General features: G+C 51.3%; 1 protein-coding gene across 1 annotated transcript in view; it reads right to left on the reverse strand.

Annotated features, from left to right (window-relative positions):
- The window catches only part of LOC142588845 (uncharacterized), a 148600-nt gene that overhangs the window by 35026 nt on the left and 89573 nt on the right, over positions 1–24001 (reverse strand). Inside the window, exon 9 of the mRNA XM_075700664.1 lies at positions 10866–10968. Within this exon, the coding sequence (XP_075556779.1) occupies positions 10866–10968 (103 nt within the window). The remainder of the gene's footprint in view (positions 1–10865; positions 10969–24001) is intronic.

The raw sequence follows: 24001 nt of genomic DNA on the forward strand, positions 1-24001 counted from the left end.
CAGGCTTGCAAAATGTCTTGGCGCAGCGCCGAAGGCACGACAAAGAGGTACGTATTGGGACCGCTTCTGCAGTTTTTCCTGTAAAGGATGCTGTTGTGCAAGCGGTACGATGATAAGCCGCGCACGAGCGAGTGGGGTAAAACACCTGCAACTCCTTGAAGGTGCTCGACCAACGGCATCAGCTCAGGGTCAGCGCACTGGTGCTCAGCCATCTTTATGGCGTCAATAACGCCGACAAATGTCAAGTCATGGTCAGGGTCAGATGACGTCGTAGGGAGTGGTGCACGTGACAAACAGTCAGCGTCGCTGTGCTTCCTCCCAGATCGGTAGACAACTGTTAAGTCGTACTCTTGTAAGCGCAGGCTCCAACGGGCTGTCTGCCTGAAGGATCCTTGAGGTTGGCAAGCCAGCACGGGGCGTGGTGATCGCTGACAGCCCTAAAGGGTCTACCGTACAAGTAGGGTCGGAATTCACCAATGGCCCACACAACCGCTAAGCATTCTTTTTCAGTGGTTGAGTAGTTCTCAGCCTTGGTGAGACTGCGGTTTGCATAAGCAATTGCGCGTTCCGCACCAGCTTGCCACTGCACAAGTACTGCACCGGGACCCGTATTATTGGCGTCAGTATGGATTTCAGTGTCAGCGTCTTCGTCGAAATGAGCAAGTATCGGGGCCGTTTGCAAACGCTGGCGCAATTCATTGAGCGACTGCTGCTGCTCGTCCGCCCAAATGAAAGGCCCATCGTCGCGTGTAAGCCGTGTCAGAGGCTCAGCCATTCTCGAGAATCCCTCGACAAAGCGCCTATAATATGCGCACAAACTAAGGAAGCGTTGGACAGCCTTCTTGTCTGTGGGTGGCGAAAACTCGGCGACGGCAGCTAACTTGTCGAGGTCTGGTCGGACGCCTTTAGGACCAACGACATGGCCAAGAAATTTGAGCTCTTGGAACCCGAAGTAGCACTTTTCAGGCTTGATGGTGAGGCCGGCAGTACGGATCGCAGCGAGGACACTCTCGAGTCGTGCGAGATGTTCGTCAAACGTGCTCGAGAACACGACGACGTCGTCCAAGTTTACGAGGCAGGTTTGCCATTTGAGTTCAGCGAGCACGGTATCCATCATCCGCTGAAAAGTGGCAGGTGCGGAACAGAGACCGAAGGGGAGAACTTCGAACTCATAAAGCCCGTCAGGTGTCACAAACGCTGTTTTTTCACGATCCTGTTCATCAACTTCGATTTGCCAAAAGCCTGATTTAAGGTCCAACGAAGAATAAAACTTGGCATGTTGTAGACGATCTAATGCGTCGTCGATGCGGGGCAATGGATAAACATCGCGCTTGGTGACACTGTTCCATTTCCTATAATCTACACAGAACCGTAGTGTGTTATCTTTCTTTCTGACTAACACTACAGGGGAGGCCCACAGGCTTGTGGACGGCTGGATCACGTGGTCTTGGAGCATCTCTTTCACCTGATGCTTGATCGCTTCCCTTTCCACTGAAGACACTCTGTAATGATGCTGACGAACAGGACGTGCAGACCCGTCCGTAATAATGCGGTGCTTTGTGGACGTGCGCCGTACTTTGGACGACATTGAAAAACAGTCCGCAAATTCATTCACGAGACTCAGTAGATGGTCTTTCTGATGGTCTGGCAGAGCAGTGCTAACGTGAATCCGTTCAATCTGAGGCTGGGTAACTCAGATTGCTGAGACGATGCGATTTCCAATGTGGCAATGTCAGTGACATCAATGATTTCGCGAATGCGATTGTCGTTCCTCGCGGTACATGCCGATACTCTTTGCTAAAGCTTGTTAGCAAAACTACTGAACATTTGTTTCGCACCTGAAGAAGCCCTCTGGCTATGCAAATTTGGCGCTCAAGAAGCAGGGGGATGTTGGCCTCAGCAATTCCTTCGGCGTCGTCTTCCATGTCGCATCGGACAAGGGTAAGCATGTTGCTCTTGGGTGGCAACGTGACGTGATCGTCAGCTACGCGAAGCGCGATGTCACTGTCATTGTCATTACTGCTCGCTATGGCTTGCGTAGTAGCGAAGCTAACTCTGGACTCTTGCAGGTCGATGATGACACCATTCGCCTGAAGGAAATTCATGCCGAGTATAAGGTCATTTGAACATACGGGAAGAATGACTAAGTCGCCGATGCAGATGAAGCCCCGAATGTTGACTCGTGCCGTCCACCAGCCCATCGGAGTTATGAGGTGCCCTCCTGCAGTACGAATTTGAGTTCCGGTCCATTGCGTCGAAACTTTGTTCAGTGTGCGCGCGAGATTCTGGCTCATAACAGACGTGTCCGCACCCGTGTCGATTGGCACCGTGACTTCGTGGTCATCTATGGTAACTAGTACGTCACAAGATACTGACACCGAACTACACTGCTTTCTCTGCGTCTCAATTACGTCATTTCACGGTCGTCGTAATGGCGGATCTTCAGCGTTCGCAACGTCAGCGACCTCACCTCCGCAGGTCGCTGGACTCAGTTTTCCCGGGAGGCAGGGCCGGTTGAGCGACGCCTTGTTGCGCTCGGCGTGAAGACGGGGCTGGAAGACCTGTATCGGGCAGGTGACGGTGACCGGGGGTCACAGGAATCTTGGGCCAAACGAGCTCCTGGCGTCCGCGAGGTAGGCTTCAATCTCGAGGGGGCGTTCACCATTGCGTGGGTAAGGCACATTCAGTGAAAAGCCACGGAGCCCAGCTCGGCGGTAAGGACAGGCTCTGCAGAGGTGATCGGCTTCAACGCAATGAAAACACAAGGGTTTCCGGTCTGCAGTGCGCCATACGTCGCTCTTGCGGGGTGGTCGTGTTTCAGCCATGAATGGAGTGCGGCGAGTCCTGAAGTCGGCAGTTGCTTGTTCAACGGCGCGCACACCATGAAAGTCCGGGATATCGCGCGCATCGTGAAAAGTCGGAAACAACGAACTTCGCGCAGCTTTCGCATACGACATGCGAGACTGTGGCTGCAGTACCTCGTGCTGTGGTGCCTCGCTTCGCTCCGGGACTTGTACTGCCTGCCTGATTTCATCCCGGACGACCTCAGCCAGAGCGAGTCGCGGTACCAATACCGGAGCCACCTGAAGCTTTTGGAGCTCCTCTCGGACAAGCCTAATGAGCTCCCGCAAGACATCGGTATTGTCCAAGTGTATAGCGAGAGGCTCAGGCGATAGGATCGACACGTCGCGGTTGTACTGCCTCGTTCGTTGCAGCAGTGCCTTTTCCATTGATATGGCTTCCGCGAGAAACTCTGCGACGGTTTTTGGTGGGTTGCGTATTAGGCCACCGAATAACTCTTGCTTGACACCACGCATCAGGTTCCTGACCTTCTTTTCTTCCGGCATTGATGGATCCGCGCGTCGGAAAAGGCGGCACATATCATCGACAAACATTGCGACGCTTTCGTTCGGCCGCTGTACTCTCGCCTGAATTGCAGATGCAGCTCGCTCCGTGCGATCGAGACTGGCGTATGTGCTGATTAGCTGGCGTCGGGATTCGTCCCATGTCGATAAGGCCGCCTCACGGTTCTCAAACCATGTCCGCGCGTAGTCCTCGAGGGCAAAGTAGGCGTTGCGTAGCTTGCGCTCTGGAGTCTAGCCGTTGAATTCTGCGACACGCTCAAAGTGATCGAGCCAGTCCTCAACATCCTCGAAAGTGTCCCCATGGAAGGATGTGGGGATTTGCGGCTGGTTAAGGACGACCTCGGTCGGGTGCCGTTGAGGAAGACGGAACTGATGTACTCATCTTTCCGACTCGATTGGGTAGAGGCTCGTGCTCAGGTGGCAGTCCCTGAAGTCGACGGCTTGTCCGTACGTGAACAGGAGTCAGCTCGACCGGACTTCGTAATGGGCTTGTACACGGCGTTCGATCTGGGCGTGGTAGCATGTACCCCGCACGTCCACCAGAAAAATGCAACGTAGATTGAAGACGAGCCTTACAAAATATACGCTTCTCTTTAATGGCGGGCCAGAAGAAGAGCGTGAAGCGTACGGGCTTCGTCGTCTTTCATGGCGCCGGCCGTTGCGCGCTCCGTCTCGCGGTGCGGGAGCCCCACAGCATTGTGTCAATATACATATTGACACAATTTGACACATTATTGACAATATTGATTCATTGTGTCAATATATATTGACACAATGCTGTGGGGCTCCCGCACCACGGGACGGCTCTTCTTCTAGCCCGCCATTAAAGAGAAGCGTATATTTTGTAAGACACGTCTTACAATACATACATATATATATATATATATATATATATATATATATATATATATATATATATATATATATGGATAAGAGAGCGAGAGAGAGAGAACGTGTGATATCGAGTGCAAGACAGGCTAGGCGTTATCACGTTATCCATAGCCGCCGAGCTAGCAGAGTTCGTGAGGCGTTTGGCTCGTGGAGTAAAAAATGGTGAACAAGCACTCTGCCTTCACCAATTCGAGATGCCGAAGTTCATGCCGCTGGAGAGGACGCAAAGTGTGGATCCCAACGAAAACAGCACTTTCAATACGGAAGGAGCCTCTGAGGCTAAGGCAGAGCCTCTAAAGGAATTGATCGCGTGCTTTCACTACCGTAAACAGTATATATTGCTGCGAAATGTAATACTAAAAAGGACGTGGATTTTTGAGAGTTGTCAGAAGTGAGGGGAACGCAAAGCTGCTTGAACCGTACATGCGTGACCTAGTCATACCTTACGTACCTCAGGGTGGTGTATCTGATAGTTTTCTCAAGATTCTCTTTTTAGTTAGCTTCAACTTTTGATGAATGGAAAGGAAATTTATATTGACAAAAATCGGGCATTTGCATTGGCTCCAAAGTTGATCCTAATAGTTTCGTAGGCAGGGTTGATAGAAATATAAGAAGTGACCTAGATGACCAGAGATATTTTGATTTTATGGTCTTTGTGAAGAATTCCAATTTCCAACAAATGGTTCATTATGTACGTCAAGTATGGCACAAATGTGGCTCAGGGTTTCACACATGAAATTTCACACATGAAGCGCCAGATAAAAACGAGTTGCAATTTTTAGATACCAGGCTTAAACTAACTGATACCCGCCGGGGTTGCTGAGTGGCTATGTTGTTAGGCTGCTGAGCACGAGGTCGCGGGATCGAATCGCGGCCCCGGCGGCCGCATTTCGATGGGGGCGAAATGCGAAAACATCCGTGTACTTAGATTTAGGTGCACGTTAAAGAACCCCAGGTGGTCGAAATTTCCGGAGTCCTCCACTACGGCGTGCCTCATAATCAGAAAATGGTTTTGGCACGTAAAGCCCCATAATTTAATTTAATTCAAACTAACTGATAAGCATCTGTGCTGAATGCATTGCCCAAGGTAAGATAAATTAATTTTAGATTTTAACTCTGCATATTCGAAGGTGGTAAAAAATGGAATTGGCTTTTTCGGTTCTATTCTCCGCACTTTCGAAATCTCGTTTTCACCAGGATACTGAGAGTTTTTCAAAACTGGAGCGTTTGAGAGCGGGAGGTTTTCGGGAGGATGCTATCCGCATGACCGTGCAGAAGCTTGCTAAGCGTGTAGAGTTAGGAGCTCCCACAAGAATAATCCAGAGCCTGCCGACAAGAAAAAAAAGTAGTTGTAATTTCATGTGTACCTAAGCTATCACACAGCCTCGGGAATTTAGCAGGCAGGTTTGATATCAGGGTTCTTTTTTCTGTCCCTAACAAGATGAAAATTTGCAATATGATTGATAGGAAGTTGGCACGGGCTGTCTATACTTGCTGGGAAAGATTTCAGTGTTAAGTACACGCCCCCGCCTGCCCACTGGAGAATGGGCTTTACGAGCTTTTATTTTCCTGTGGTCACGTCTATATCGGCCGAACAGGTCGATGCTTGAACACTATATTGTCAGAGCATAGGCTCTCGCTAACGCGTAATGCCTACTCATGTCGCGCACACTATGCGCACTTTCCGCACATAGCAGTCAGACTACGAGGGAGACAAAAGTCTACTACATGAGAAAAAAAATGATCGCGTGGTGTAAGCACGCCTTCAATAAATTTGCATGACAGTAAATTTGCATTTTATACTTCATAGTGTATCATTAGATTACAAGGTTTAGCTATTTGCCTGCGCACTGATCATGACGCCTTATGTGGGACAGCACGTGGGTATAGGTTGTAGTACTTAAGTTTAAAAAATTAAATTATGGGGTTTTACTTGCCAAAACCACTTTCTGATTATGAGGAACGCCGTAGTGGGGGATTCCGAAATTTTGACCAGCTGGGATTCCTTAATGTGCACCTAAATCTAAGTACACGGCTGTTTTCGCCCACATCGAAATGCGGCAGCCGTGGCCGGGATTCGATCCCGCGATCTCGCGTTCAGCAGCCTAACACCATAGCCACTGAGCAACCACGGCGGGTTAGTACTTAAGTTTGTGTATGCTACTAGGTGAGTTGTGAGTTCAGCGCTATCGTGTGTTTTTTGCCTTTTGCTTTTACCGTCTTGCAGTGCCCCTTCAAGATGTCGTAGCATGCGTGACAAAACAAGGGGGATAATAGATGCCTTATTTTTAAAAAGGAGGTGGTCTGGGCATTTTACCGAATGAGCGGAGGCGCAAACGTGAGCGGCCTGCACGGTGCAGTCGCCCGGAAGCGCAGAGCCCCACCAGCCAAACACGGAGCTAATATTGCACTAACCTAGTGTATTACACTTCGCTACTGGTGTAAATTCCGGGTAGAGGCGTAATCGTGCTGCTGCCGATAATTTGCACCAATACCTAAGCAACATACACTGCGCCTCTAGGAGGTTGCACCGTGCAGGCAGTCTACGTGTGCGCCGCCGCTCATTCGGTATAACGCCCAGTCAACTTGTGGCTGCCAGAACAGCGGACACGCTAAAGCTCCCTGATATACACCATACTTTCCGGCTAAGCGCTTGTGTTTTAGGTGTGGTTCTAAATTAGGCTTTTTTTAACTAGCGACTGTAGTTCGACCCCACGAGATAATTCGGCGGTGTTCTTAATTGGCATGGAACAAAACACCTGCTGGCCGACTCTTCCTCACTAATGAAAGAACGACCACCTGCGGATGCGAGCATCAGCGCTATCCCTGCGCACAGCGACTACAGCAACCAGCCTCTCGGGATTTAAAGTCTGTAATGGATAGCCTCTGTCACGGGACCAAGGCAACGACGACAATTTTGAGGTTAGAGACGCCGAAATGGCCAGCGAGCGTAAAAAGCTAACGGGCCAGCCCGCGAGGACATCGGCGTTTGTGCGTACATGTGCGCATGCTTGTGCCCGATGCAATGCAATCTAGAATTATGACTCGCTATAACGGCCGCCGACGCGTTCCTGCGACGTCCGTCCGCTCCCTCTACCGGGAGTGGGTATTGTCAAGGTCCTTAATAAGGCAGAGAAGGACCCTGGCCTAACTGGAAAGCTACCAATAGACTGCGCACACCGCAAGCGTCACAGCTTTGCGCCTTCGCCTTTGCTCTTCGTTACGAACAGCTTCTCAAGTTGGTCGCTCTTTAAGTTGCAATTGCACGTTTTGTTGTTCACTATGCCACCTCGACACTGTCTGGGTCCTCTCAGTTTACCAACCGGGACATGGGCCACCTGCATCCCGACTCGAGAGCCCCTTTGCAACAGCGCGTCTTGCGCCTTATTATGTTAACGCATTTTGCCTGTTTTAGGAAGTATGAAAGTTGCGCACGTAATGCTATAGACAGTCTAAAAATGATGCCGGACCTGGCGCCGTCGACATCGTCACAGTAGGACGTGCAGCAAAATTTGCTCACGTTTTGCAGTGTTAGAGTTAAACGGAAGTGCTGCATATTTTTTTTTCACTTCTTTGTTTTTCGCAGCGCTCAGGTGTATATAGGGGATTATTTAGGGTGCTCAAAGGTTTCCTTGTATATTTTTGCTCGTCTAAAACGTTACAACCGTCATCTATCGCAAGATGAATGAAACCCTAATTTCGACTTGTAGAGGGATAACCTCCGGTTTTGGCACGTCGTAGGCGCAGTTGCGATCGGGGTGTCTAAGGATGTAAGATATCCATTCACTGTCAAGCAGTGAGGGAACGCGGGGCTGGGCCAGGTATCCAGGACGTTTAAACACGTTTATAGTTATGTTTTCACAAGACTTAGGCCGAAATACTGAGATTTTCACGTTGAAGTTGGAGCTGCCGATCTTTCCACCAAGCTTCCGTCTCTTTTCTTAACTCCTCCGTCGTCCTGTTCCCGTCGCCTTCCTCTAATGAGTCGTCAGGAGATGGATGACATCCCTCACAAATCCGGAGGTTGGTAGCCCTTTCCCTGCGAGGTGAGCTTTGTCCAAAACGCGCGCTCATCACTGTGCACGTAAAAGGGAAAGAGGGAGGCACAATGGCCCCTGTCTTCGGCGCGTATGTGGCAGTTCGGGGCCGGTTACAGATGACCTGCGCCTCTCTGCACCCATCCTGGCAGGGTCCCTCCTTGGCAGAGCACAACTGGCTGCCATGAATCGTCGCAATTGGGGATGGCTGCGACGAGGTAATCTGCCCATTGACCCATTCACAATGGTCGCGTGCTCCGTGAGCTACTGGCTTTGCGGAGTAAACGGCTGATCAAAACAGCGCCAAGGAGTACGTGGCCTCTTACGTGAACATCAGAACGGCGCGCACAAAGGCGACGTTTAGCAGGCGGAGCGTTGTGGGCACCCGCTAGCCCCGCCGTTGCCTTCGCAGTGGAAGGCATTCGAGATAGAGAGAGGAAGCACCGCAAAGGGGGATCAAAGACCATCTTTGATCGCCGATAACTCCGCGTCTGCTGAACGCATTGAAGTAACTTCTTTTCCACAACAGTAGTTCTGAAACAGTTCGTTTAGCGTCAAATGCATTTCATTCTGCTGAACGCGCTGAAGCACTGCTTTCTACACACTATTTCTGAAATAGCGTATTTTAGCGTCAAATGCATGTCTAGATATCTGTTGATTGCCCAGAAAGAAGCAGTCAGTTACTGCAAGAATGGTCCTGTGTTCTACAAAGGATATTCTTTACCTAATAGTGACACTTGTTCCTATGTGTACGTGTAAGAGTAAAGCATTAGCTCAGGCCAAACTCTGCCGATGTCGCCTACTCGCCGCCTACTCAAGTACCTGTAAAACGCAGAAATGCTATTTCACACATTTTCATATTTCATACATAACCTCTTCACCGATATTAATGAAATTTGTTGCATTTAGGCGATCATTTAGGAGATGAGTGTAATGACCGTGGAAAAGAAACATTTCGATTTAGGGCCCGCATATCTTTTTACAACTGATGCAAAGTTGTAAGAAAAAAGTGAAAGTACAAAATTTACAAATCCGTAACACTGCCCCGGAATCGCATCAAAGTTTTGTAAACTACATCTATCAGAGCATCCAAAGCGGACAAAATTAATAGCTCAAGTGGGTTATTCGTGTTTCCCGTCCAAAGTCTCAAAAATAATTATTTTCACAGACGTGAATAATACATTATGAATACATTTATTACATTTCAGTAATTTTATCCGCTTTAGATGTATTAATAAATAATGTTTATATCAATTTTGAATAATTTTTCATTGCTAATTAAGGAGTTCGACAGCCTAAACTGAAAAGAAAGCTGCTCCTAAGATTCGTTAGACGTTATTCTTATATTTTAAACGTAACAAACTATCAAATTCGGTGTAGGGGTTGCAGAGATAAACGATTTATCCTTTCCCACGTATTTAGATCCCGAGCTAAGCTTCCTTTTAAGTACTGAATGCAGCGACCACAGTGGGAGAAAGAGTGGTCCGACGACCTGGGGGGCTGCTGAGGTCAAACGCACCTCGCTAATACTGGTACTTCACCTCTGCATCGCTGCACAGCAGCACAAGAACGCTCGAAAAACGGAGAATCTGAACGTGTAAACAATAGTTCCACGTCCTCTGTTATTGTCCTTCACTGTAATCGTTTCTCGAGCTTCTCAGGCGACGATGATGCCTCCGACAGTGTCGTTACGTCGCTGGTTCTGACAGCCTGTGAGGATGCGTGCAAACGATTTACCGGCAATCTGTACCGCCAGACGACAAGCTCGTGGTAAGCACTTACCTACGTGTACAATCTAGACAAACAGTGGTGAAACGACGAATAGGCAGAGTCGCAAGACTGAAGGAGCGCCTCTCTAGCTACAACGCTGCCCGGCGAAGGCAGCGTTGTAGCTGCCCGGCGAAGGCGAGGGGACGGACCGTGGGCAAGAAATACTTCACGCGAAAATGCAAAAGCGGCTTACGACTCATGCGGAGACGCCAAGTTTCGATTCTGCGCGCCGAAGCGTGGCAGAATGACACGGAGAGCAGAGCAGCGCCCGGGCGCGGGGTCCGGCGCCTCGCTCGGCCTAAAAGCGTCGGGCTCGGGTCCAGTGGCCCCTGTTCACCCATGGGAAACCACCGATTCGGAACTAAGCGTGCTTCTTCGTGCCTAGCCGTTTTCGTGGACCCACGACCAAGACAGACCAGCCTAACAAAGCGATAAAAAAAAAACTGCCAGTGGTACGGTAGCATGGCGCGTGGCCACCGCTAGGAAGGGGAGCATTTTCGCGTTCTTCCCTCGTGACAGCTACCCTTTTGAGGCCCTTCAGTGCGGGCGCTGCACATCCGGTTGAAGGCAGCGCTCGCACTTCTAAACAAACGCGTTCATGGAAAGCAAGTGGGCTGCCTTCACAGGTCATATGAGGAGGGATAAAGCTACTAATCGTGAAAGATCAAGAGGAAACAGAAAAATGCTATACTGCTACACTAGCAGTAAAAGCTGAGTCCAAGCAGGCTAGGCGATAACTTGTCGCCCCTTTTCAAAGGGGATACCAATAATAAATATCTTCATCGTCGGGGCTGGTACTCACAGAAGCCTGGAAGCAGTACACGCCGAAAGACTTGTAGTCCGTTATTTTGTCGTCTAGCTTGATCATGATGTCTTCGTTGTCGTACTTGGCCAGTTTTGTATTCCTGAAAAGAGGACAAATGTGACCTATAGAGTATGGTTGCATTTACATGTAGTTGTTGCGCCAAAACGTCTAGCAACGGCATTTATGCTGACTGACGTAAGGAGCAAGCGAGCCGTCAGCTTATGCAGCGATTTGCCGGCCACGTTTTGTAACTGCCGCGAGAGCCAAAATTCGGGGGCTGGGAGAAGTTACCGGTTCTCCACGACGTGCGCTAAGAAAGAAAATCTGACTGCTTTTTTTTTTTCGGACGTCACTGAGATATTTAACAATTTTTCTAACAAACGTTCAGCAGCGGTAAATTCGGAAAATGCTAGAGAAATGTGTCAGCATTACGTCGAACCTCTGGGACCCCGGACGGATCTGTGATCTGTACTGCATGTGATATGAATAATCAGCGTAGTTATATCGACGTTATATAAATGATAAATCTCGTGATTTGAAACGCGCTCTCTTATGCAAATAAATTCTTGACGGACTTGACGGACGATATTTTTAATTATCGGGCGATCGGAAACAGCAAACTTGAATGAAAAAATTTTGTTGACGCTGATAATATATATATATATATATATATATATATATATATATATATATATATATATATATATGCTACGAACGGGTGGATGTCTGATTTCCACTTCATTAATTACTTCTCTCAACCTTGCAGGTTTCCTCAGTACTATTACATCAAACTGTTGCCTTTACTTCGAGTTGTTGACAAATTCGACTTCGCCCTGCCACTTGCTAGCCGCCTGGTTAGCTCAGATGGTAGAGCGGCTGTCACGGAAAGGCGGTGGTTCCGGGTTCGAGTCCCGTACCAGGACACATTTTTCTTCAACTGCGAGGCTTTTCTTTCGAGGAATTCGTATGGGTTTCCTTTGTAGCATTTGCTACGAACGGGTGGACGTCTGACTTTCCCTGTAATAATTACCTCTCTCCACCTTGTGGGTTTCCGCTGAACTACTACGTCATATATATATACGTACATATTTCAAGCACGTGACTATAGATCTGCCACGCCATCGTCTTCCTAGACTTCAGACACCGTTTCTTCACGAGTTCGTGAAACTCATCCCAGCCACCCGAATTCAGTATCTTCAGCCACTTTTCGTCCGTAATCGGCCGATACCCAACTTTCCCAGTTTGGTCCACCACATCAAGAGGCAAGTTCATCTCTTTTTTTCTGACCACGCTGTGCTAAGAGGCCAAGCCTCGCAGCGCAGCAGCCATCGAGGCTGAACGCCGCAACAGCTCTGCATAAGGACTATCCGGCTCATCGGCGCCTCTACGGCGGCACGGAGCCCGTTGTAGCCGAGGGAGAAGACATCACTCTCGGAAATTACCAACGGGCTGGCAATCGGCGCACGACGGGCGAAGCTCGAACTCGCAACTCCTGCGCCACCACTACTGTGAATTCCGCAGCTGCCGCGAAACGTGAGCAGCCATCAACGCCTCCAGCCCAGGCGGGGCACCGGCCACGGCCGCCCCAACACTCTGCACTACGCCATCCAAGCTACCCATCGACGAGCATAAAACCATCCGCCGTCCCCCCGTGGTAGCCCCAACCTTCAGATCATGAATGGCGTTGCGCTTCGCGATGCCATTCTGCAAGCAGCCCGCCTCGGACACCAAGAGGCCCCAAGCCAGACACCGCAATCACTAACACTCTTCAACACCTCGTCCTCAAAAACACTCCCGACCCGCAACGCCTACTCCACTAAATCGCCATCAAGTAGTCCGTACTTAAGGGCACTGCCTATGACATCTACTCCTAACAAGCGGCCCGGAAGACTGCGCCCGCGGCGTGGTGCATGGGATTGCTCTTGGCCACTCATACGACGACATCCAGGATCATCTGAATCTCGAGCGAAACCCTCTCGTCCTCCACTTTGGACGCATGGGCGCGACTGAGTCCATATTCATACTTTTCGAACAAGACTGGGTGCCCAAGCACACCTACCACTCCTCCGTGCTCTCCGTGCTAGCTCTGCAAAAGGCAAATCGAGCACTGCTGTAACTGCGGCGCAATCTGCCACCACGCGGCCATGTGGCCGGCTCCCAAGCAACGTCGCTGCCCTGGCGACCCCTCCTAAGTCGACCCCTCCGAGGACCACGCCTGCACGCCATTCTGCAAATCTGCGGCAAAGCACACCTTACGGCGCACAGAGCCTCACTACTGTAAGCCATACCTCGTCAAGAAGAGGCTTTTGTATACCAAGCGAGTCGCCGAGGCAACCCCCAACCGGGCTCCCACATCAAAGCGCCGACCAACCAGACTCCACAACCCGCAAACCCCAGGCACCGCAGCCCACCATCGAGTCCTTTCCGGTGTTGCAGCCTGCCACTCTGAAACAGCCCTCCAACCGCGCCAAGCCCAAGGCCCAATCCCCCTCCTGGACCATACTCAGGCAACCGCCACTTCTGGTCCCCCCGAGACCACCTGCGCAGGAACCCGGCCGCCACACCAATGAGATGAGCTGGGCGGGCGTAGTCTAGGACTCCCTCAACCCGCTTTATGAAGAACTGTTGCATCTCCGCGCACAACTCGCCTCTCCCCACACCACCAGCCAACAATTTAGTCTCAGCTGCATGCCCTCAAGCAGGGCCAAACACTTACCGGAGTGACAATGGCCCTGGCCGCTCCTCCCCCCTCCCCCATTTTCCACCACCATCTCCCCCTATTCGCGAACAGCCGGTCAAAAAGAGGGCCGCAACTCCCACTTCCTGTCCACACCTGCCCTGCCAGGGCAACACTGCCTCTACACCACCCTCCTCCATTTCGAAGAACTCGTGCGGGCCAAAATTTAGGGCACTATGCAGACGGCCCTCCAGGCATTCACCCAAGGATTTTCCAAGCTCACTACTCGTCTAGACGACCGCTCGCCAAATCGACTAGCGATTTAAGGAGCAAGATGCTCGCCTCGCGACAGCCTGTACTGCCGCGCGGCCTGAAAAGGCCTAGCTTTTCACAGTCTCTCCAGCAGCCCCCCCCTCCCCCCACTTCCCCCGGCTGCAATCGAAACCCTAAATGATAGCTAGACCTCGCACTAGCCTTACCATCTAGCAGTGGAACTGTCGGTGATTTGGCTCCAAGCTGCGACTGGTTCACCAGTTGCTAGTACGCCGTGTACTCGTACTATGTCTCACCCTTAGACGTCCCCGAAACAGATCATCTGCTCACCGAACTCGTGCCGCATTGTGCTCGGTATACCAGCCTCTTCATCCTTAACGTATACAGCCAGCCGTAATGACCGCAGCACGGCTTCGAGCGACTCTTCACGCTCGCCAAGCGCGCCGCACACATGTGCCCCTTCCCAATTGTAGGGGATTGCAACACCCTGCCCACGGCATAGTGCCATCCAACCGACATCCCCAAGGGGCGCAGGATACAGGCTCGCAGCCCAGCAAGCCGGTTTCTTCCTTTTCACAGATCCACGCACCGGGAACAATATCTGCAAAGATTTCTCCCCTACTCCCGACCCTACTCTACTCACCTTACTCCCGACCTCCCTTAAACCCGCCGCCTACCTCACGCTGCGTGGTGTAACAACCAGGAGAATCTCGTAGTGGTATACCACCGCCAAGCGGGGCTCGTTCCGCACCTCTCGAGCGGCCCGCACTCTACCCACCATCTCAGACATAGCTACATGGTCCGACCAGCTCCAGCGTGACGTCCGTGCTGTGACTCGCGCCCTCCCAGAGGACTTCCCGGCAAACGCGATCGATTCCCATCCCATGCACCTCTGGGAAGCCAAAGCGGGCTCGTCCGGACGTGGCGGTGCCACCTCTGGAATAGAACACTCAGACGCCGGCTGGACGGAAACATGAGCCTGCCCCAGGCCTCCTGGAGCCTGTTCCGCCATCACATTGTTTCGATTCAGTCCTAGACAAGCTCACCAAGCTCATATACACATCTGAGGCTTCTCCGCAGGAACCACTGGAGATGCTTCGCGATCTGTACTTCCCCACATCTCCCCCCGGAAACCACCTTGACAATACAGGCCCCCCAACGATCTCCTCGACCAATTCATCGCAGAGGCAGAAGTCAGGGCAGAACTTATGCCTCGACAGCATTTCAGCTCCCGGTCGCGCTGGAGGGCACAACAAAGCACTACGCAACCTCGATTTACCTTTCATCACAGCCCTAGCCGACATTTCAATGAATGCTGATTGCGCGGTGCCATCGCACCTGAGTAGAAGGATGCTGAGGTAGTCTTAATTTATAAATCAGGCAAACCACTTCACCCCGCGAATCTCCGTCCCATCTGCCTTACGTCCTGTGTGGGCAAGCTCATGGATCACGTTCTCCAGACCCTGCTCAGCCTGTATCTGGAGAACAACCTCTTGCGCTCATCCATGTTTGGTTTCCGTCCGGCCTTGTCCACCCAGGACGTCCTTCTGCAACTCCAACAGCACATGCTCGACTTCCCCGCCGGTGACACCAAGGCTATCGTCGCAGTCTACCTAACGAAAGCTTTCGACAACGTTACCCACGCCGCTATTGTATAAGGCCTCCACGCCCTAGGTGTAAACCTTCTAGGCGTAGGCGGATGTACAGTTACGTCCACGACATCCTTCCCCAGCGCACAGCCGCACTCACCCTGGGCAACCACCGGCTCTCTGGTGCCTTAACTGGCAGCGCGGAGGACGCCTCGGGGTGCTGTGCTGTCTCCTATGCTCTTCAAAATAGCCCTTCTCCAACTCTCCCACCAACTTGTCCAAATGCCCGACATACATTTCAGCTTCTATGCTGACGACACCACTGCGTGGGCCAACCGAGTCAGTGATGCCGACATTGAGTACAACTTACAGTCGGCCCTCGGCCCCATCGACTGGCACGTTCGTGCACGCGGCCTAGCCTGCTCCTTTTCCAAATCGGAACTTTTCCTCTACCACACCAAGCCGCACGACCCCACCAACCATCCCATCTCACTCAGGCTAGGGAACCATCCCATTCCCCTAGTCCCTAAGATTCGCATCATGGGCGTCGTTCTTCACTCCCACAGCGCACACAGCGGTACCATCCAAACTTTCCAGACCCACACCCAACAAGCCACCCGTCTCATTCGGCGCGTTGCGCACCGACGTGCCTGTTTGCCTACATCACGAGCCGCACGGCGTACGCACTTCCACCTCGGCCCCTCAAGCAGAAGGAGCGGGACCGCGTCAACGCACTCCTCAGGAGCTGCACGAGGGTCGGCCTCGGCCTACCCCCAGCCCACATACTGTCCGGCTCCTCAAACTCGGCACCCACAACACGTTTGAGGAGCTGGCAGCAGCAACCCTAACAGCACAGTTGGCTCGCTTGTCGGCTACCGCGGCAGCCACGGCAGTCCGCACTTTACTCTCTAAGCTAGACATTGCCCTGGTCACCCATGCTACCGAGGCGGTCCCCTACCTCCAGACCTACATTCACATCTCATAATTCGTCCTATCCCCAGGCTAGAAGTACACGGCCCCCGTTGGCCAATCGTAACAGCGTATTAGCACCAAATACACGGGCGCCGCGACCGCCTCTCGCTTGACGATAGGGCACGGACCCACGCCTGTCATCTGCTGTAGTTTGGGCGGTGTCCGGGCGCCTTCTGCAGTGTTTTCGTTTGTTCGCTGTTTTTTTTCCTGTGCTTGTATACTTATTGCAGTCTTCTCAAATATATTTTTACGCCGTCTTCGTTCAAGAAAATTGATTCAAAGAGCTAAGAGATACAGCCATCAATAAAATACAGCCCTCAAAGGCAGCGCTACAGCGGTAGCCGAAGGAGGGCACACCAACCCATCGCCAGTTTTTCGTAGACATTTTTATGCGAAATTTATGTTATTGATAATTATTGCATACTTATTGCCTACTTATTCTATACTTATTGTATACATATTGCAGTCGTCTAAAATATATTTTTACGACGTCTTCGTTGACGAAAATTTATTCAAAGAGCTAGGAGAGACAGCCCTCAAAGGCAGCACTACAGCGCTAGCCGAAAGAGCGAACACCAACCCATTGCCCGTTTTTCATAGGTATTAGACAGTTTTAGTACTGCGTCATGACGATACGTACGCAGCACGCAAGTGCTTTGCGGAACGTAGGAGCGCGTGTCGCGTTAGGGCTTATAGTACTGCGAAGTGCCTACGTATGTAGGAGGGCGAGCGTTAGACGCCGGGCCCGTCGGAGCGCATTGGCCGCGTCCGCCAGCACGTCGAACCGTCGGTCGAACAAGACGCTGTTGATCTCGCTAACGTGATGTAACGTGTGGGCGCGTTCCCGTTTCGTCAAACTATATTTAGGCCTTGGAGAGACTTACTTTCTGGCACGGTCATTTGCGACGAACTGCACCAAAAGCAGGTCGAGCCGTTCGCGCAAACAGCACACACCGAGCGCTTTCTCAAAAACAAATTTCCTATTTTTGCTATGCATTCCCACCGTGCAGCTTCCGGGAACGGCTTCTGCGCGTTCACTTCACGCAGCAAAGCCAAATCGTAGGCCATTGAAAAGTACAGGCTTCCTCTGGTCGCCTTTGACGCTGCCATTTGTCTCGCGCTTTCTCGAACAAACAAGAACCAAGGTCGATTCAAATAGGTCGCGAAGCTTCGGGCGAAAAGCGTTTCAGTACAGATTGTCACCGACATCAGCATGGGTGGTTATGGGAGCAGCGAATAAGCGCGACTATGTTTGTTGGGAAAGAAAAACGCCTTTTTTAATTCAAACGAGACACAGTTAGATTCATTCAACGAAAATAAAATTCCTAGTCAATTTTATATATTCGTGATGAGTTAAGAAAATATGTTTAGTTTAATTATTATTAAATGCATTTCTTTTCAGCGCCCATGGCTACAGGGGGCGTTGACGCCACTATCACTCGCAGTGCAATGCACGTCTTGAAATGGGCAGAAAGGCGCACTCGTATCACCTGTTAAGCCCCGCTCACAATTTGTGCTTTCTTGCTTGTCGAAGTTTGTCTGAATTTGGTGATGCGGGTAGCTTCATTGCTTCTTAATCTGTTCAGTCAAAAGTAGGGAGTTACGACCGCCAGATAATTGTGTAGTTGTTTTCGTGCGACTGCGCTGGCCGACGGGCTTGGCATCCGACAATAGTATCACCACTCTACACCTAAAGCTTTCGTCGGCCTCCAAAGAAAGTATGTTCTGTGCAGGGATGCGATTTCGACAACCGTACGACTGGCCTTTTCCTGCATCGCTTTCCACGCTGAAAGCGATGAAACGCCCATCAAGTCGAATGGCGGGGCAATTGAATATATAGCTCTAAAGGAAGAACAACAAAACAAATTTCGCGCCTTCGAAAACAAAATGACGTCACTTCTGCTTTTAACGGACATGGCGTCACGTTATTTTTTCTTCCGCCGGAAGTGTTCCCACCACATACAGATGGCGCTAAGCCCCATGAACCGGTGATGGACCGCCATGTTTTGAACGTATGGGCTCCTATGGAAGCTTCGCTACCAGGTATATTTACCTTGCAAGAACCACGAGCGCAGCACGCAAGGCTCCCTACGTACGCACGCAAGAATCGGATGCGTACGTACGCAGCGGCCGCGTACGCATCACTCACCGTTCGTGTTGCGTCCTGCACATTCGCACTTTGCAGAACGTAGCGATCTTACGTACGCAACGCCGTTGCGTACGTTCCATACGCACTACTAAAGCTGTCTATTTTTATTACGCAAAATTTATCGACAGACACCGCGCATATATGCATTGAAAATTCAGTTATACCATACTTGCCACGGTGTAAAAAGTATGTCAAATGCCCGCGAAATATTGTCACGTGGTAGTGACTGGGACGAACACAGTAGCAGAACTGTAAATGGCGAAACAATCTTCATTAGGCGAACTTGTGCCCTCAAAAGCAAGTTACACTGAAAGCGCAACCATAGCGGCAAACAGTCGGCGTTCGTCGAAAATCTGATCAGCGCGCGAAGCGCGTTGGCTTTTATAGAGCAGTCGTCGAATGTTCCAGAGTAATCGCTGGGACCCGCGTGCCTTCCACAAAGTTCTACATTATTCGCGTCACGCACACATGCAATCAAATTACACAAGGTTCGGTCATAGACCGCGTCAAACCATCAATAACATTCCATAAACTTCCGATACATGCAGGCGCGTCCTGCGCTGTGCGATAAGATTTGTCAGGCGGTGAGACGTGTCAGCCGATAAAGACAAACAAGTACACGTGTCAATACCCCTCTCTTAAAAAGCATCGACCCGATGCTGCATACAAACGAAAGTAGTAAACAAAAACACCCATAGCGAAGAAAACAACAAAATAAGGAAGTCCGTCAGCGTACGTAAAAGGGTTAAATACGCACCACATGGACTATACTTCAGATCGTGCGTGGCGCCGCTGTGAATGCGAAATGCCATCTGGCACGACCTCATAGTCCAGTGCGCCAACACGTCGGATGACCTTGTATGGTCCGAAATAGCGTCGCAATTGTTTCTCACTCAGTCCTCGTTGGCGTATCGGGATCCAAACCCAAACACGATCGCCGGGCTGGTACTCGACGAAAGACCATTCGTCTGTGGGTGGTAGGCAGTTGTGCTCCTGTGCCTTGTCTGACTGTACTGCAGAATGGCTTGGGTGAGCTCAGCTGTAAAGGCCGTTCTGTCGCTGATGACTTCTGTGGCGCCATGTCACAGCAGGATGTTCTCGAAAAAGAATTTCACCACGTCGGCTGCGCTACCCTTCAGCAGAGCTTTAGTTTCAGCGGAGCGGGTGAAGTAGTCCGTCGCAGGCATGACTTTGAACTCGTAGAGGCCGTCTAGCGTGATAAAGGCGGTCTTTTCACGATCTCTCTCGTCGTAATTTCCGGCGAAGACGATGACGTCATCCAAGTAAACCAGACAGGTCTGCCACTTCAATCCTGCTAACACCATCTCCATGACGCGCTGGAACGTTGCAGGCGCCGAGCACAGTCTGAAAGGCATGACTTTGAACTCGTAGAGGCCGTCTAGCGTGATAAAGGCGGTCTTTTCACGATCTCTCTCGTCGACTTCTATTTGCCAGTAGGCAGACTTAAGATCCATCGACTAGAAGTATTTTGCGTTGCAGAGCCGATCTAATGCGTCGTCTAACCGTGGTAGGGGGCATACATCCTTCTTTGTGATCTTGTTCGTTCGACGATAATCAACAGGTGACGCCCACGGGCTTTTCGACGGCTGGATCATGTCGTCGCACGGAATTTCGTCGACTTGTCTTATGGCTTCAGGTTCTCGCGTCAAAACTCGTTAAGGGCACTGGCGGAGTGGTGGTCGAGCGCACTCCTCGGTTATTATGCGATGCTTTGCGAATGGTGTTTGTCGAATCCTCGATGACGTCGAAAAGCAATCTTTGTATCGTCGAAGCAGACTTCTCAGCTGTTGCTGCTTAATCACGGGGAGACTTGCATTTATGTCGAAGTCTGGCTCCGCAACTGCGGTCGTCGGGGTACATGTGGCAGAATCCAAGAGGACAAACGGATTGCTGGTTTCCAGAATTTCCTCGATGCATGCGATATTCGTGCCCTTGTTGATGTGCTTGAACTCCTGGCTGAAGTTTGTCAGCAACACTTTCGTGTTTCCTCCGTGCAGTCGAGATCCCTCTAGCGACACAAATTTCGCGGTCGAGCAGTAGACGTTGGCTACCTTCGATGGCACATTCTACGTCAGCGGGTGTTCCGGTGCCGATGGAAATAACAAGGCTGGAGCGAGACGGGATGCTCAATTGATCTTCGAGCACACTCAAGGCGTGGTGACTACGAGGGCTCTCCAGCAGTATCGCTTGATCTTCGAACAGCGTTATCAGCTTTGACTTCCGGTCGATGATTGCGTTGTGCTGGTTCAGGAAGTCCATGCCGAGAGTGACGTCTCGTGAACACTGTTGGAGGATAACGAAGGTGGCAGGGTAAGTCCGGTCATCAACGGTAATTCTTGCGGTGCAGATTCCAGTCGGCATGATGAGGTGTCCTCCAGCGGTCCGAATTTGAGGGCCTTCCGATGCAGTCTTAACTTTCTTCAACTGGGCAGCGATGTGTCCACTCATGATGGAGTAATCGGCCCCTGTGTCTACTAAGGCGGTGACTGCGTGGCCGTCCAGAAGCACGTCGAGGTCGGTGGTTCATTGTCTTGCGTTACAGTTAGGTCTTGGCGTCGGATCACGGCTGCGTCTCGTTGACCTGTGGCGGGTACGTGGCGTCGTCAGGTCGTCTTTCGTCGGCGTATTCTTCGCTTCCAGACTTCGTCGGGACGGCGGCGTGTCGTTATTATGTCGTCTAGAGGGTCTCTTCGGCGTCTTTGTCGGCGGCGGAGGATCTTCGTCAGTTCGACAAACAGGAACCGCACCTCCATCGGTTGCTGCTTTTAGTTTTCCGGATATGGGCTTGCAGACCGGCCCCGTGCTGAGCCATAGTATGGTCGGCGCTGTGGCGACAAGTAGCGGCCTGGTGACGGAGAATGGGACGGTCGTCGAAGGCTGCACTGAGTGGTGGCGAGGTAGTCGGCGATATCGCGAGGGCGTTCGCGAAGCTGTGGTCGCGGTGCGTTAACGGCGAGTCCTCGCAGTCTAATCTCCCGGTATGGGCATCGGCGGTAGACGTGACCCGCTTTTCCGCAGTCTTAACAGAGCGCGCGGTGATCAGGAGCGCGCCAGATGTCTGTCTTCCTCGGGTAGCTGCGCTGGGCGACTGCTGGGCGTGCTGGCGGCGGCTGCGGACGATTGAGCTGTGGCGTTGCTGGGCCCCGCCGCGGGCGCCGAGGGGGAACGTGACTGCGGGCTACAGCGGCGTACGTCATCGCTTGCGGCTGACTGTGGCGATTATGGGGCTACTTGATTGTTGGAGCTCCTCGCGTACGACGTCGGCAATCGAAGCCACCTGAGTCTGCGACGAAGGCAACAGCTTCTGAAGCTCCTCCCGCACGACCGCTCTGATAGTCTCGCGCAGGCTGTCGGCGGCCAGTGACTGAACTCCGGCGTAGTTTGTTGAGCTCGTGTGGCGGTTGAATTGCCGGTGAATGTCTTCAGGAAGCCACTTCATAACACGTCCCACGTCGTTAAGGCGGCTTCTCTATTGTCGAACCACATCCTAGCGGCGTCTTCCATTGCGAAAAGACATGTCGCAGCTTGTCGTCGGAGTCTTAGTTGTTAAATGTCACGGCTCAGTCATACGTCTCCAGCCAGGCTTCTGGGTCTTCAGACGATGATGAAGATTGGTGGTTCCCGAGGTTGGTGTCAGTAGAATGGAGGTCGCTGGGGCAGCCATTGCGGTTGCTGACTTGTGCTTGATCCCTTTGGTCTTCCCGGGAAGAGGTCCGTATTCCGGTAGCAGGGCTTTCTGCCTACGGCTAACTCGCTGGTCCTTGGCGACGTTGGTGTTGTCCTCAGGCTTCGGGCTTAGATCGAGACTTTACGGGGGCGTCCGGTACATGAACGCACTAGCACCTCCCCGAGATGTCATGGGATAGTGACTTGGACGAACACACTAGCAGAACTGTAAATGGCGAAACAATCTTTATTCGGCGAACTTTTGCCGGAAAAGCAAGATACACTTAAAGCGCAACGATAGCGGTGAACACAGTCTGCGATCGTCGAAAATCTGATCAGCGCGTTAACCGCGTTGGCTTTTATAGAGCAGTCGTCGAATGTTCCAGAGTAATCGCTGGGACCCACGTGTCTTCTGTACGATTCGCATCGCGCACACATGCAATCAGATTACTAAAGGTTCGGTCACAGACCGCGGATGGAACCACTGATAACATTCCAGAAACTTCGCATACATGCAGGCGCGTCCTGCGATGTGCGATAACATTTGTTAGGCGGTGAAACGTGTCGCCCGATAACGACAAACAAGTACACGTGTCAATATGACCAACAGCTACCTTGACTTTAATCCGCTAAAACAGGTTTGCTCAAAACGAGCAGTTCATTGTATAATATCGCGTTTTTGCAGTTCTTCAGAGAAACGCTCGGCAGTAACACAAGTACTTAACATTGCAGTTTAGATCCTACCAGCACAACTTGCTTGTTTGACTGCTGCTAAAAGTTAGGCGGTTCTTCGCGTGCTTATCTTAAGTGGCGGTAATTTGAAGTAAAGCTAACTGACGCTTACAGCCGTTTGCAGAATACGAAAAAGAATGTACCAATATATATTCCCTTTTACGTACTACACGTTCAACGCATTTGAGCAATTTACTGGTGTTTGTTGCTTGAGTAATATACATGACGAAATGAAATGTGCCTTTTAGGCCGTATGGCTGTAGCCAGAAAGAAGCAGAGGTGTCATTCATTAGTAGTATGGGACATATTGAAGATATAATTCCCCGGGGGAGGTTCAAAAATCAAGTGAAATATAATAGGCTTGTGGTGCCTTTCTTAAGAGTGTTTGCGAAGTTCACTTGTGTACTGACGAAACGAATAGTTATCCGTTTCTATAAACAACGCTAGATCGAGACATGGCGAGGCAGAAGGTGCTTTCATTTTCCTTTTCTAGGCAGCCTCATCAAGTTGCGCTGTATTGCATCGAGTATACTTTAGGCATTGCAATTGGCACTGTAAGAACTGCACCTTCATTTGAATTAGAAGTATTGCGCTGACGGGTTTCGCCAACAATGCGTGCCTCGCTATAACGTGTCGGGAGCACCCGCCCCCATTTCCTCCCGCGTCGTCCCGTTCGCACGTGGCGGACGGGTTGAGCCGGCGTAGACAAGGGAGAGAGGCGCGCCCTCCCTTTATCCGTCGCTCTTGTGACGCGCGTACCCCTCTCCCCCCACGCGGCTCACGGGAAAGGGAAACGTATCCGGCGGGCGAGGAGGACTTCCACCCGCAAAAAGGTAAAAAGGCATAAAAGCGCGCCACCGGGAGAGAGACTCTCTTGGGACGCCGGACACCTGCCGCCTGGACGAAAGCTCCTGCCGCAACCCGGGAGTGATCTCGTTTGTCTGACCCACCCAGGCAACGAGGCAAGCCTATTTACTATTACTGAGAGGACGTCCCTCTGCGAGTGTTCATTATTGCTGATAGCAATAAACGTCATTACCGTTGACGCCGCTGG

Source organism: Dermacentor variabilis, chromosome 7 (genome assembly GCF_050947875.1).
Source record: "Dermacentor variabilis isolate Ectoservices chromosome 7, ASM5094787v1, whole genome shotgun sequence".
Classification (NCBI taxonomy): domain Eukaryota; kingdom Metazoa; phylum Arthropoda; class Arachnida; order Ixodida; family Ixodidae; genus Dermacentor; species Dermacentor variabilis.